General features: G+C 40.8%; 1 protein-coding gene across 1 annotated transcript in view; it reads left to right on the top strand.

Moving 5' to 3' along the window:
* Positions 1-16,127, top strand: part of DAAM2 (dishevelled associated activator of morphogenesis 2) — a 110,806-nt gene that overhangs the window by 64,877 nt on the left and 29,802 nt on the right. The window contains exons 3-11 of the mRNA XM_049765323.1: positions 2,847-2,936; positions 5,160-5,234; positions 5,628-5,722; positions 7,775-8,108; positions 9,308-9,418; positions 10,673-10,776; positions 11,697-11,763; positions 12,512-12,629; positions 14,904-15,042. Coding sequence (XP_049621280.1) covers positions 2,847-2,936; positions 5,160-5,234; positions 5,628-5,722; positions 7,775-8,108; positions 9,308-9,418; positions 10,673-10,776; positions 11,697-11,763; positions 12,512-12,629; positions 14,904-15,042 — 1,133 coding nt within the window. The remainder of the gene's footprint in view (positions 1-2,846; positions 2,937-5,159; positions 5,235-5,627; positions 5,723-7,774; positions 8,109-9,307; positions 9,419-10,672; positions 10,777-11,696; positions 11,764-12,511; positions 12,630-14,903; positions 15,043-16,127) is intronic.

A 16,127-nucleotide genomic window follows, 5' to 3' on the forward strand; every position in this document is an offset into this window, starting at 1 on the left:
TTGGCATGATCAATTTTGAACTTAATTTCTAGATCTTCTTCTAGCTCTTCTTTCTCTAAAGTTTGGGGAAGGAGATGAATGTACTAGGATCTTTGTGACAACCAGTCCCAATCTTGAAACTAGTAACATCACACTAGTAGTTAGCTTATTAGAATAAAGGGAGCTCCTGTGCCCAGGAAATTCCAAGGGATTTAAGAGCACTGGGTAAGAACAAAATATCTTCCTATCACTTCTATCACCCAGGAAATTCCAGAGGATTTGGGAGCTCTATGATAGGGACTAGGGGTAAAGATCAAAATAAATTTCTTAAAATATCCCAGATCAGGGATATTTTTTAACACAGTGCAAGAGTTTTAAAAGAATGTGTCCAGTGGTGTTTTGTTCTTGGATCATTTCATTCTGTGAGTATATATCAAGCATCTCTAGAAGGCCAGGCTTTCACTGGTTACTCTTGCCAATTCAGGGATGAATTAAACAAGTCTGTATGCAGGGGGATGTTCATTACATGATTTTCATCTTCCCTGCTCCACAGTTGACAAAAATCATCTTAGGTAAAGGAGCTGGCAATGAGGAAAGGGACAGACAATGAAGACAGTGGACAGACTCAAGAGCTATTAATTTCATATACATTAGTTAAGAAACATGTATTATGTAGTTGTTAGTAATACATTGTTTCTAGGTAAGTAAGAGTAAATTATTTTAAAAAGTAAAAGAAAGAATAGAATAAGAAAAGAGTATAGCAACAAAATGTGAGAAATTATTGATATTTCAATAAGCTCATTAAGTCATTGTTAGAAGGTTTACCAGTTTCTAGTTGATTTTTTGTCTGTTACTTCTTTTGTTTCTGAACATTAGAAGACTTATTGTTGCTAGTTAATTTTTTTTCTGTTATTTCTTTTGTCTTGAACATTAAGTGACTTCAAATACATGTTGACATCCAAATTGGTGTGTTTCTACTGGAACAGCATTATCAAAAAACTTGGAATTGTCTCATGTCTTCACATGCAGACACACAGTCCAGGAATTCCAAGCGCTGTGGTTGATACTGTGACTTTTTTGGAACATATTTTGGATGGCAGCCTAAATACAAGCATACCTAGAGTTTTGGTTGGTTTGGTAGATTAGCAGAGAGCCATAGTTGAGTGGTGAAGCTGGGCAGTTGGTGAAGTGGCAATTGTGGGTAGTTGGTGCAGCTGGTGTGGCTTTAGCAGAGCAGGTAATGGACCTGCCCTCTCTTCCTGAGACTGCCAGCTTTCAGCTGCATGGCCAATGCTCCCATAATTATTCAGATCTTGGTTTACATTTCTGTTGAAAATAAATTGAGTCTATGGAGTTAGTTGGATGCATACATAGTAATCTCAAGAGCTTTTAAAGGGAACAGCTTTAGTATTTAGTGGGATTTGTGAGTGAGTATATATCAAGAACTGACATCACCAGGACTTTGGAGTGAGTGTGGCAGGGTGCCCACACTTCTGTACTAAGGAAAGGAAAAAAGAAAGGAAAGAGGGAAGGAAGGAAGGAAGGAAGGAAGGAAGGAAGGAAGGAAGGAAGGAAGGAAGGAAGGAAGGAAGGAAGGAAGGAAGGAAGGAAGGAAGGAAGGAAGAAGGGAAGAAGGGAGGAAGGAAGAAGGGAAGAAGGGAGGAAGGAAGGAAGGAAGGAAGGAAGGAAGGAAGGAAGGAAGGAAGGAAGAAGGGAAGAAGGGAGGAAGGAAGAAGGGAAGAAGGGAGGAAGGAAGGAAAGAAGGAAGGAAGGAAGGAAAAAGGGAAGGAGGAGGAAGGAAGGAAGGAAGGAGGGAGGAAGGAAGGGAGGAAGGGAGGGAGGAAGAAAGGAAGGAAGGAAGGGAGGAAGGAGGTTAGGAAGGAAGGAAGGAAGGAAGGGAGGAAGAAGGGAGGGAGGAAGGAAGGAAGGAAGGAAGGAGGAAGGAAGGAAGGAAGGGAGGAAGGGAGGGAGGAAAGAAGGAAGGAAGGGAGGAAGGGAGGGAGGAAGGAAGGAAGGGAGGAAGGGAGGGAGGTAGGAAGGAAGGGAAGAAGGGAGGGAGGGAGGAAGGAAGGGAAGAAGGGAGGGATGGAGGGAGGGAGGAAAGGAGGGAGGGAGGGAGAAAGGAAGGGAGGGAGGGAGGGAGGAAGGAAGGGATGGAGGGTGGAAGGGAGGGAGGGAGGGAGGAAGGGAGGGAGGGAGGGAGGGAGGGAGGGAGGAAGGGATGGAGGGTGGAAGGGAGGAAGGGAGGGAGGGAGGGAGGGAGGGAGGAAGGGAGGGAGGGAGGGAGGAAGGGAGGAAGAATAAGAGAGGTGGGGAGGGGAGGGGAAGATAAAAGACCCAGGGCAGGAGAATTCAGGTGCTAGCAAAAAATTCAGATCAGCAGTGAATAGGGGCCTGATGTCTGAGGAATCAGGTTAGGGTGGGTAGAAAATAAGTAAAGCAGGGAGAAAGTGTCTGGACTTGAGAGGAGCAAGATGAGAAAGGGATGGAACGATTTCTAGTATAAAACTTTACCAGATGGGGCCAGAGCAGTGGCACAGGCTGTGAGGCATCTGCCTTGAGTGCGCTAGCCTAGGACAGACAGAGGATCGATCCCCTGCTGTCCCATATGGTCCCCCAAGCCAGGAGCGATTTCTGAGCACATAGCCAGGAATAACTCTTGAGTGTCACCAGTTGTGGCTGGAGAAAAAAAAAAAAAAAGCAAAAAAAAAAAAACAAAAAAACAAAAAAAAACTTACCTACCAGAATTTGGATACTCTTTGGGAGGAAGTAGTAGCTTGAGGGATAAATGTAATTGTAATATCCTGGAAGACAATTGTTTGATGTCTACTAGCTCTGGATTTCACTCAAATATCTTGTCTTTGAAGGATGAATTGGATCTCACTGACAAGAATCGGGAAGCTGTATTTGCTCTGCCACCAGAGAAAAAATGGCAGATCTACTGCAGCAAGAAGAAGGTACCTGCTCTAACCCCTCCACCTTTAACCACTGCACAGTCTATGGAAGCTTTGCTCTGCATGTTCGTTGATTTATTATACACATATCTGTGACTGTTCTAGACTGGGGAAATGTCAATGCATAAATTAGGTGGGAGAGGCCTATGCTCTCATAGAGCTTCATCTCTGGGAAATGGGATTCTGTTTCACAAATCCATGAAGCAGGCACATAAGAAGTTTTGTCATGGTACAGAGACAGGAAAGTAAAGTCTATTCTGTCCTGTACCATCCTGGGGCAGCTTTGTTGTAATGACTGAGTTTGAATTTGTTTTCCAGCATTGCATCATCCCCTGAGAACAATAATGGAGAGACCCTATAAAAACTTTCAGTTGTAGGAAGCAGCACCTCTACATATCAAATCCTCTGATATTTGGTCCTTCCTAAGAAAGGGGGTTCAGGCTCTAGCCAGACTTAGTGGGATTCGATCTCTTCCTCAGTTTTCCTAGCTATTGTTTCATTCTCTCCCTTTTTTTTTGGTACCTCGGTTTCTGTTGCTCATCTCTCTCTGGGTGTCTTGCTTATTTCCTCTCTATTTCAGTTTCCTGTTCTTATCTACCCTGTTCTTACCTTTCCTGTTCTTATCTATATTTCCTTCCCACCTTTCTTTCTTCTCTTACATCCTCCATTTTTCAGACCCATTTCTTATTCCTTTGACATCAGGGATAGGTATTTGGGAGCCAGGAACCCAGTATTTCTGTGTACGTGATCAGAAGTGGACTCCCTCTTGGGAGAAAACAAGAAGGTTCTGGTGAGTTTGGACCTGAAGCTTCTTCCTAGTCCCTGATTGTATTCACACTTTTTCAAAATTAATTTTCAAGATTCTTAATTAATGTTGATATTCATTTTCAGGGCTCACTGAAGAGATTTTTTTCCCTTCTAGGGCTTCATACTCATAGATCATACACATTTTTAGAGTTGGAAGGAGCCTGAGAAATAGTCCACTCTACATTTTTATTCTGCATAGCAGGCATAGATAATCAGAAATGACATTCCTCAGGGTAATCCAGTCTAATATGCTTCAATCGGTGGCCACACCTTAGATCTAACACAGGGCTCTTAAGGACAAAGTTGCTGGAGTCTGAGAGTGATACAATGGGTGGGTTAGCCACCCTTCATTGTCTGGTATACACATGACCTTTTTTGAGCACTTGAAGAATACTTTACTCAGGGGTCAGGAGTTTTATAGAGAAAAAAGCATGTATTTAAAGAGCAGAAATCACAAAAGGAAGCGAGGGAGGAAGAGAGCGCAAAACCTCAGTCATGTTTCAGGATAGTATACTTTGTCTAAATGTAGGATAAGGAATTCAATTCAGCTAACTTCTGATATGACTAAAGGAAAACATTGATTCGAATGCAAGGAAGGGCATTTCCCTCTACCTTGTAAGCCAAGTTCTGTACTGTTTCCTCACATATGTCCACATTTGCTCTTTCCCACCTGGAATTTTCTCTCCACACCCTCCCCAGCTGCCTTGGATCTAGTTATCTCAATAATTCTTCTCAGTTCTTCAGACCAGTATGTCCCATCCTGCTCCAAATTCTTTATTAGAAGTTCCTCTCTGCCAGGGTTTTGTAGAGAGTACAAAGCAGCTGACCCTGCTGCATTTGTCACTAGACTTTTGTTACGAGAAACTTTTGCTTGTTTATTGATAAACTCCTAGGTGCCATACACTGCACCTCATTCTTTATGTTAGTGCTTCTCACACTCTCTGAAAGACCAAGCTTTCACATTTGCAAATTGTCAAATATTAACACTTTTGTAAGTCATGAAAATGAGATCAGAAAAATCGAGTTTGAAAATAGAGGTACAAAATATAAGCATCAATATTTCCTAGATTCAATACTCTAATAGATTGAACAGATATAAAATGACATGTTAGTATAAATATAATATGGAAAACAATTTTCAATTATATATATTGTTCATTGATAGTGTTTATATTTGCATAGTTTCTGACCATGCCATTGAGTGATTCATGTGATGAGATTTAAAAATATTCATTATCCATATTTCCCTAAGAATCCTGGGGAGATCTGTGCTTTCTCAAAGTTACCCAGTTTAGATGGAGCTGGGAAATAAATATTTCAACAGATATGGAACGAAGTTTAGGATCTAAGACCAGAAGGCTTTTCTTACCAGTGGTTTATTTTATAGGTTCATTTACACAGTACTTTTTCTTGTTCCAGGAGCAAGAAGATCCCAACAAGATGGCAACTAGCTGGCCTGACTTTTATATTGACCGTATCAATTCTATGGCTGCAGTGAGTAGTAGCCTTTTCTACCTATCCCTCATCTGGAAAGGCTAACGGGCAAGATATCCTACCTCACCTTTTATACACTCTGGCCCAGGAGTGTTCCAGATATTCTTGAGGTCTTATCAAAGTCACCACTGTGTGACTTTCAAGCCCTCATTTAAGCATTTGTTAAGCTATTCATCACACAGACTTGGGAACTGACTGGGTCAGCAACTCTCAGTTTATTAAAGATGAGGAAAGTAAGTTCAGCAACAGAACTTGGATCTTCTCAGAATCTGACACACTCTTTTAATAAATGATTCCCTGGTATGAGTTTAGCCCCCAGGATATACCTGGTTTGGGGTACTGGTGACTCTGAGGCAGGTATACTTGTGTGATCTCTACCTTATTCTCTTTCAGATTCAGAGTCTGTATGTATTTGATGAGGAGAATATGGAAAGGAGAAACCAGATTGTGGAAGACCTGAAGACGGCTCTTAGAACACAACCTATGAGGTGACTCACTCTATTTCATTTCCCTCGTTTCTTCTATATTCAGTTACACAGCAGTTCCTCATAACTTCATGAAATATCAAATACTGCTTTGCTCCCCACGTATGCCCACCATTTCCCAGTGTTCACACTAATAACTCCCTTTCCCAGTTTAGGTAGAAGACATGGGGAGACTGCAAACTGATGGATATTATGGATATATATCCATATATAATATGGATATTATGGATATTATAGAAAGGGACATTGTGAGATGGCATAAACTTGATATTTAAAGAGAGAAACTGTGAAAAGAAATTTGTGAGGGCAAGAACATCATAAAAGCATAGAATGAGAGGAAAGGAGGCCAAATAAAAATGTCTCAGACAGAACTTTCTGAGGGACCATGCCCATGTGGGCGATCTCCCACTAGAGGGGGATGTAGTGTCTATGGATGAGATTACTCCTAGATTGGGAAAAATGCCAGAAATGAAAAGGAGATAGATATCTCTAAATGAAAAGGAGATAGAAAACCTCCAGTTTCCTAGACCACACTGCGCAGGGGTCAAAGAACAGCCAAAGCCACAGATTCCTCTTGTGTTCTTGTGTTTGGAAAATGATTCTTATCAGCTATGTGAGTCAACTGTTAAATTATCAACAACTTTTATAGTTAAACACAGCTATGATTAAAATGTGTATTATATAAACCTATGATGAGTAAATTATATCCAAAATCAAGGTCAAAAATAGTTAAACTTAGTCATTTCTTTGTCACCTGGTGATTCTACTATTAATAAATTACATACTTGCATACATTTAGTGTATAAATTGCATCTCTGATGGAAGTACTGAAGTGGTAAAACTCTTCCCAACTCTTCCTTCAATGATGTCACAGTGATAGCTTGAAATGAACTTTTGGGGGGAATACTATCACAGAAATTAATAAACATTAACAAACACAGAAAAAGTCTAGTGCTTTTAAATTTTTTTTCCTCCTAAGAGGCAGTTGTTAAACACACTGGCTGCCCTGTGTGTTTGTGTGTGTGCCTTAATATGTATTGGTGTGTTACTTAGGATGCCCTGTCTGTCCTCTGAGTTAGGAGACAGGGGTGTGATAAAGAAAGGAAATACAGGAATTATTAAATAGGAGAGTTGAGGGAAGACTGCCAGGGTCATCTTCCATCCTAATTTATTTTCTTTCCTTAATAAAATTCTGGTTATAATGTGACACATAGACCTGGTGAAAATTTTGTAGAATATAGAACATATATAGAACTAGTAAACATTGAGTTTCAGTTAGGATTTTCAAAAACTGAATTTTTTTTTCTGTCAAAATTCATAGTCCCTTGAATGTTAATCATAAACCCTTTCAGGGAACATAAACTGCAGATTCAGCACTGCTGAACTAAATGATTTGTCATCTTTTCAGTGACCTTTCAAAATAAATCTGCTAATTTCTTTCTTAGTTGACTTCCTTTTATGGTACAAGGATTGAACCCAGGGCACCAAAATGCAAGAGTCTCATTGCTGAGTTTTATCCTAGCAAAATTCTATTTTCTTAACAGTCACTTCTGCAACCTTGACTCAGTGGCAGTGGGGTCCTCATGCCTGGGAATATTCCATTATTAGTAGTAGTAGTAGTAGTATTAGATTGTAGTTACTTTTATTTAAACACTGTGGATAAAAGGTTGTTAATACAGTTTTTTTTATTTACAGATATAAAGTTGTTCATGATTGAGAGTCAGTCATACAATGTACAATAGTTTTCACCAGTGTATAATGTCCCCAACTTCCCTCCCACCCTCTCCACTTAGAAATATTTCTTATCATCTGACCTTAGTTCTTTGAATTTCAATCCTCACTGGATAACAGTCTTCATGTTTAACATCTGTGATAATTATTGTGAAAAAATACTGTTATATACACATCAGTATAACTGTGCAACTGATATGTAAATATGTAGAATGTAAGGTGGGTATACAGAGAAATATGTGGGTATACAGAGAAAGGGGTGATTATTTGCAAATTGCATCCTGAATAATATACTTGCCTTGCTAATGACACCTATCTGAGCAGGTTTGTGACTCGCTTCATTGAGCTGGAGGGCTTGACCTGTCTGCTGAATTTCCTCCGGAGCATGGACCATACCACCTGTGAGAGTCGCATTCATACCTCCCTCATTGGCTGCATCAAGGCTCTAATGAACAACTCCCAGGGGAGGGCCCATGTGCTGGCACAGCCTGAAGCCATCAGCACCATTGCGCAGAGTCTGCGCACAGAGAACAGCAAGACCAAGGTGGCAGTGCTAGAGATACTGGGTGCTGTGTGCCTTGTACCTGGTGGCCACAAGAAGGTGCTGCAGGCCATGCTCCACTACCAGATGTATGCTGCTGAGAGGACACGCTTCCAGGTGAGTCACCTGGGGAAGTAGGGAATGCTAGCCAAGAATAGAACAAGAGGAGCCTGGAACATAAGAGGTAGGAAACTATGAGTACTTTTTAGTGGAAATGGGAGAAATGGGAAGGAAATTCAGTTGCATGCCCATTAGTGGGAGGTAATATGCTGAGATTAATAGGACACATAGAACAGGAGGAATTTTATGAGCATAAGAACCTGGACATAGAAACTTTGCTAGGTCTTGGTATTCTTGGTCCTGGATTGTTTATCTGCTTTATGACTCTCCATCTCTGAGTACAATGCCTGGCTCATTTTCAGGGCTCAGTATAGAATTATTGAATCGAATACATTGTTGGGGGTTAAGTGTTTAAGCCCTGTACCTATAACAGAGCCTACTAGGGGGACACTGAGTTTAAACTTCTTTCCTCCATAAACTGCCCCAAAAAAGAAATAGAATAAATCTAAAGATTCCTAGCACAGAGTGAGCCTCAATAGATGTGAATTTTTGTTATACTCTGTGTACTATTCACCTGTACAGTCTTTATTTATTCTTTTTCCAAAATTTTAAAACAGCTACCATGTGCCCCATTAAAGACATTCTTCATAAGATACAAAAGAAATAAAAGGAGCCAGACAGTTATTTTTTAATTTTTTTCTGTTTTATGTCCACACTCAATGGTGCTCAGGGCTCACTCCTAGTTCTGTGCTCAGAGATCACAGTAAGGAAGTCAAGCACTCTACCTGCTGTACTATCGTGCTGTCCCCCTGATGTAACTTTTAAAGCAGTGCCTTCATATTGCTCTATAATATAAACCAAGCTCCAGAGTGGGAGTAGAAGGCAGGAAGAAAGTACTAAGAATGAGATATGGATCAAAGAATGCTTCTGGATTTTGAGAAATGGTTTAACTGCCTGGAATATGTCCTCCTTACATTGGCAGGAGGTCTCTGGAAACACTGAGCACTTTTCCAGGAGTGGAAAACCTCAAGGTTCAAATTGAGGTAGCCTTTGAGGACAACCAGATGTGACCCCCAAAGCAAAATGCTTCTGGGAAAATAAGAGTCTTAGATAAAGGTTAAAGGTTCTGTTAGATTGGTTGAATAGAGAATAGATAGAACCTTCTAGGTAGTTGGAGCAGTCAAAGCAAAAGTTCTGAAGCTGAAATTGTAGACCCTGAGACTTCATCTCCTTTTCTCTGTTGCCTTTCTACTCAGACCCTGTTGAATGAGCTTGATCGAAGTTTGGGCCGATACAGGGATGAAGTGAATCTGAAAACAGCCATTATGTCCTTCATCAATGCTGTTCTCAATGCAGGAGCTGGAGAGGTGAGGCTCCTTCATCTTGCCCTTATTGTGCCCTGAATCTCTTGGTGTAGGGTACAGTGTGTGAAGTTTCTGGGAAAGAAGTAAGGGCCAAGGAGTATGTTTAGTCTGGCTGCCATAATCTTCATCATTTTTGTCTCTTATTTCCTATATTAGGCACAAGAAAGAAAAGCTTATCTATCACAAGCTAAATGTCAGATGGACAACTTCTTGACAAAAATACCTACTTTAGAGACCCTTCTGTGGTCTCTAAATCTGTAATATAGGCTAGTTATGGCTTTTATTCTCCACAAAATGCCTTTGAATTTTATCTAAATCTGGAAGGAACCCTTGGACATTTTCCACATAAGTGCTATCATATGACTGTCACAGACAACCCCTGAGGCTGGATGGCTGATGGTGGCTCAGAGAGAGTAAAAATCATGTGGGAGGAGGGCTTGTTTACCCTTGTTTCTAGAAATCTCCAAAGATCAACTTCTGGAATGGTTTATGAATTGATATGTCATATTCTCCTAACATCACTGTTCAGTGGTGTAGCTTTTAATTTTTCTTATGCTGGGTCAAAACAAGGATTATACACCATAATATAGCAACATTTAAAGAAATACTTAATGAGTAGCTGAGGTCCCTCAATCCTCAGATAATTAGATGTTGTATATAAGGACAGAGAAATGACGTCTACTTTCCCTATTTCTTATCACCAGGCTTTTTAACATACAGCCCTAAAGATCTAAATTGGGTGAAGTGGATTGATTGACCAATTCCTAAGATGCTGACATTCTTCTATTAGACTATTGCTGGCTGGCATCTGTCCTAATTAGTTGACCAAGTGTCAGGTCATTGCTATCAATGCCTTTTGTGTGAGTTAGTTATATCACAACCATTTTATGAGGAGGAAGTGAACGCTTTCCATAGTCCCAATACCTTTAAATAACAGCGTGGGGTATTGTAGCAAAGAGGATGTATTGCCAGAGGTTGTATTGTGTGACTCTAAAACACTGATATTTAATGCCCAAAGATAAAAAAGCCTTGTAATGAAGTTTTAAAGAAGTGACTTCAGAAACATTCAGGAAATAAGCCTGGGAGGGGGACAAAAACATGTCTTCCAATCCTTTCTTAGAACTGTGGTCTTTGCAATAGTTCCAGATAAATTTGTTGCAGGATATGTGGGATAATGACTAACTTGGTGATAAAGGGTTTATTGGGAAATCTTGAGGAAGTCAAGACCATCCAATGAGTTTGTCCTCCCTTGATAAGGATAATCTGGAGTTCCGCCTCCATCTACGGTATGAGTTCCTGATGCTGGGAATACAGCCTGTGATTGACAAGCTCCGTCAGCATGAGAATGCTATCCTGGATAAGTAAGACCCAAGTCCCATCCTGTTTCCTTGACAGACCTGCAGAGACAGGTTTGGGGGTGGGAGCTGGTTGGGATTTTCATGAAGACTGCTCTTCCCATCGAAGCATGTGCCATACCCAGTACTTCTTAGGATCAGCTCTATGGCCCCTTTTCACTCTCTCTGCATATTTTATCCGAGTCCCTGTCTATTATTTAGGCTGATTTACTTCTGATGTTTAGTAGATATAGCCCCAATTGTTACTCACAATATTAGTACTGGACCCCTGGGAGGGTATTTGTAAATATGTGGGGCTTGTTATTTGATTTTCATATTGACCATGTGACAAGGATGCTGGTATTAGTTATTAGGAGTTTGGATTGTTCAATATCCCACCCTGCACTAATGCTACACAAAAAGATGCCCAATCCAAATCAAGACACAAAGGATACAATTAAATCCTAGTCTTTCCTTTTAGAACAGATTATTTGATGAACACCAGGTCTCAAGGACAAGAGAATGGGTACTTTGCTGGTGGAATTATGAAGAGGGTAGAAAAGAGAGTAGTTGATTTTTGGGTGTGACATAAAATCATAGAACAAAATCAAAGTAATTTATAAGGTCACCATTTGGTCTTATCACCAGATGATCTATTCCCCAAGGAAAACATAGTAACTCCTAAAGACACTGGGATGTGACTAAGCTAGGGGGTAGAGTGAGAGATGCTATTTCTCCTGCTACAACTTCAAGTGAGTATAGGTGGTGACATTAGAGTTGCTCCAGGGCATGGAGTGGGGCATCATGAAAGGAATGTTCACCTACAGGTAGTAGATAAAGTATGTGACTTGGCCTCATTAGAGTAAAGCTTTCTGATTTAGTATGAAGGGCTATTACTTCAACCAGGATATTCTACCTGTATGTCTCTCTCTCCATTTTCTATCTAGGCATTTAGATTTTTTCGAGATGGTCCGAAATGAGGATGATCTGGAGCTAGCCCGGAGATTTGACATGGTGAGGAACCTAAAGAGGTCAGAGCGGGAGGAAAGGGTGTAATGGAAATGATCATGGTCCCATGTGGCCTTAGTCACTATTCCAGCTCCTTAAAGTTGGAGATCCCGTGCTGGTTGGAACTGGGGGCTCAAACATCCAGCTAGCATCTTGTCTCTGGGGGTCCCAAACTTCCAATCCTACCTGGGAAGACCATAGGGCACATCCCTTATGAGTATAGTTTCAAATGCCTTTCCTGAGCTCCTTTACTTCTACCTTCCAGCAATTTCTTGAGTGATCCTTCTGCATCACTAACAACTAGCAAATCACAAACCATTCTGAGCTAATTATGTCATATTTTCATTTTAGCTTTAGTTACCCTGTTACACTGAAGATACCCAAATCTTCTTCTTTAATATTATATTGTGCATATTATATTATAAAATCCTTTTTCAGGGTTGAAATGATAGTTGGAGTCTGTGAGAAACATGCCAGAAATCAAGAATAAGAGGCATTATGCCTATCTGCTGCTAAATATCATACAATGAGCACCATCCCATTCCCCAAAGATTACTTAGTCAAAGAAAGGTCCCTTTGGTGCTGAGGTTGAGAGATCCTGATTTATACTGTTAGCACATTTAGAGGCTGGACCAGAGTAAAAGGAAGAAATACTCTCTGGAAAGGATAGGACTCAGTAGATAGAAACAGGGTTTCCTTTTCCCTACTTTCTGACTTCTCCTGTCCCATGCACTGTGCCCCTTCTCTCTCCCAGGTCCACATTGACACCAAAAGTGCATCCCAGATGTTTGAGCTGATCCACAAGAAGCTGAAACACACCGAAGCCTACCCTTGCCTGCTGTCTGTGTTGCATCATTGCCTGCAGATGCCCTGTGAGTCACCACACATTGGTTCTCTCTGCAGCTTGAGCCCTGGCCCCAAGCATGTTGCACTGGGCATAAAGGCCAAAGAGATACTCAATGGGCAGAGCATCTGCTTTGCATGCAAGAGGTTTGGGTTTGATCCTCCAACAATGCATGATCTTCTGAGTTTCACTGGATGTAACTCTTGAGCACTGATTCAGGAGTAACTCCAGAGCATCACTGAGTATGATTCCCTCTTTCCTCCACAAAAAAAAAAAAAAAAAAAACAAAGACAAAAACAAAACAAAAACAAAACAAGAAACCTGAAGACATGCTACCAGAAGTGTTAGTGCTTGTACTTTGCATTTTGGAAGTCTGGGCCTAAGACCCAATATGTATTGTCTCCAGAGCAGCACTGAAACAACCCACAAATACCAAGCTGGTAGTAGCTCAGGAGCACTGCTAAGTTTGACCCAAAACCAAAATAAAAATTTTTAAATGACAGGAAATCAGGTTGATGAATTTAGTCTCCTTCCGACATGCCCCCGAGGTAATAAATGCCACAGAACTCAGGTTCTTCTTTTTCTTTCTTCCTTCTTTGGGGTCCAGGAAATTACCAAGGAAAGAAACTGTGAATAGCCCTGAGAAACCTTGACATCTTAGTTCTATAAACAGTAGTTTGATCACTGCTAATCAAATAGTTCCTGCTGACAGTGGAGTTCTTGGGCCCCTTGGGGAGCTCCAAAAAAAAGTGTTGAGCTTAGAGAAGCAGCCCTGAGATGCAATTAATGTTTGAATTTGCCATGTCAGTGTTGGAAAAGGTTCCATAGGCTCCTCCATTCATTCCTTACTGATTCCCCACGACCCTCATTCCCTTCCTCCTGTTTGCCTTTACAAATTCCACCTACCAGCATTGCCAGCAACAGCTGAGCCCCTGTGATACATGGGTGCCCAGTGGCTGAATTAACTACACATACATCCATGCTTTGAATGAGCTTTAACTGTATTATTTGGTACTTAAACTCTTTACAGGGTAGAAGAATATTTTGAAAACTAGTAGAGTTTACCATAACAATCAATCTTAACACTCTTTAGACAGTGGCATTGGTGATCCTGTTGATGTGACAGAAGCAGTTGTTTGGAATGCCAGCTTTAGGTGGAATGTAATTTGATCTGAGGTCCCTTAGCATAGTGGCTTCATGCTTCACATTGACTAGAGTGTACATTTGATCCAATTTACAGTGGATGCACCTGAGGCAGAATGAGTCTTTATGTATGAAGCATGTTAATCTTTTTGGGGTTAGGGATTCAGATGAAATATGTTCTACCTCTATTAACAGTCATCTAGCCATTTCCCTGGTGAAGTTTAACTGGAAAAGCATGCCACATAGCCAATGCTGGAGGGGATGGAAAATACATAGAAGTGGTCCAGAAACCTAGTTATTTTCCAAAACCATGTACAGAAGGCCTTCCTAGAAAATATAGGAAATCCCAAGGAACTTCAATTTGTTTGACTCGCAGTACTCTGTGTTGAACTACATACACATAGTCCTCTTCTTCTGCTTCAAAATGATACTTTGCACAAAAGTCCATCCACCAGCATGCATTTGCATTTGACTATAAAGTCAGGATCAGGATACTTGATTTCCCAAGTCGAAGAGAGATGCAATACTTGGGATCAAGTAGGTGATTTTAGGATTACACCTGGAAAAAAAAAAGTCTGTGTAGAGCCAGATTCTAATTCAAGGGAATAAGAGTGGGACCTTCTAAGATAAGGTACCAGTGCCTTTGCCTTCAGAGTTCAAGGTCACCTTCACAAGAAATCTGCCTGCATTCCACCACCATTTCTTCAGCCCATTCTGATTCTCGCTCAGTGCATACCTGTAATTAGTTATCATTCATTTTCTTCTGTAGAACAAGAGCAGAGCTAATCCTCAGGCCTTTTCTTGTTCGAAATTTCCCTGGAGACTTCATTATTCAGCATGTAATATTTTGGAGCACATTTACTTTCTTAAAGGTGCTGTTTTTAGATAATGTAAAACAGCAATTTGCAGTCCCCAGGCAGAAAGGAAGCTCCGGAAACCAGCAGGGAAGAAAGGCAGCCAGGAAACATTGCAGTCAGGAGCAGAGCAATCTGTTGAAAGGGTTGATGCACTCAGAGAAGGTCAGCTGCAGATAGATAACTAGGAAACGATTGAATTTGTGAGTCTGTATCATTTCCCCCTCAAATGGGCCTTCTCAAGGGCAGGAAAACACACTTACCCATCCTGGTCAAGTAAAGTCTTGGTGTCTGTTCTTCTACAGACAAGCGCAATGGGGGCTACTTCCAACAGTGGCAGCTCCTGGACCGTATCCTCCAGCAGATTGTCCTGCAGGACGAGCGGGGCATAGACCCAGACTTGGCTCCCCTGGAGAACTTCAATGTCAAGAACATCGTCAACATGTGAGCAGTAGCCAGTCCTCACCAGTCTTCTTCCCCCTTCTCTATCTTTCTATGACTGGGGATATCTCTCTAAGACAGCTCCCTCTCTCAAATCATTCACTTCAAAGTGGGCCTTGAGCAGCTCTGTCCAAAAGTACTATAGGTATGTTCTACATCTAGACTATCTGATTGGTCCAGCCACTGGGCATGTGGCTCTGAATTTTTCTGTGGGTGTCTTTTTAATAAAAATCTAATGTACAGCCACCTGATGTAGAAGTTAGTGATAGCCCAGGTTTAGAGTCTCCTAATGATTCACTGGAGGGTATAGAAGCATTCACATTGAAGTATGGTCAGGCTGTCTGTAATCCTCCAACTGGTGTTTGTATGACCCAGTTTTATTGGGAGTACTGCTGGGGATTTGAACCCAGGCCTCATCTTAGCAAAGGTACAACCTCCAACCTCTTTGTTTTGACATTTCATAATTTACAGTGAATGAGCTTGAGGTTGAGTGAGACTTTACATGAGGCATTTTTGTTTCTTTGTGGTTATGGCTTCAGAAGAAACAAGCTTTCTTTCTGAATGATTCAGAAACAAGACTATGTGGCACAGTATGTAGAACCTAAAGTTTTGGATTTTCTTGACAGCTTGCTACTACTACAATAAAGCCTGGCTATTGATAAAGGGCTGTTGGATGAGGACATCAGCCTATGGCATTCTGATTTGTCTAGTTTAGAGAAACAAATTTAAAATTGCATAAATTAATGATTGAACCTTATGTTGACACATTGATTTTTAATTTTAAATTTCTGCTCAGTTTTCATTGAGTTTCAGCCAATTAATTACCTGTAAAGAGCTGAATTAACTTTCAGTAATTTATTGTCTCATATTCCAAAGACCAATAGAAAATAATTTATAACTATTCATGCTATTATTTTTATTTGAACAAGTAGTTGAATGTAGTTAAAAGTCCTAACTGGTGTTTTTGAAAAGATAGTTCAAGTGGTAGACCACATACATAGCGCTGAATTCAATGGTCCTCTAGGCATCACTGGTTGTAGCCCTTTTGGTCCCTTGAATACCACTTATTCTGAGAACCAATCTTTTAG

The sequence above is a fragment of the Suncus etruscus genome, chromosome 18 (assembly GCF_024139225.1).
Source record: "Suncus etruscus isolate mSunEtr1 chromosome 18, mSunEtr1.pri.cur, whole genome shotgun sequence".
In the NCBI taxonomy this organism is placed as follows: Eukaryota; Metazoa; Chordata; class Mammalia; order Eulipotyphla; family Soricidae; genus Suncus; species Suncus etruscus.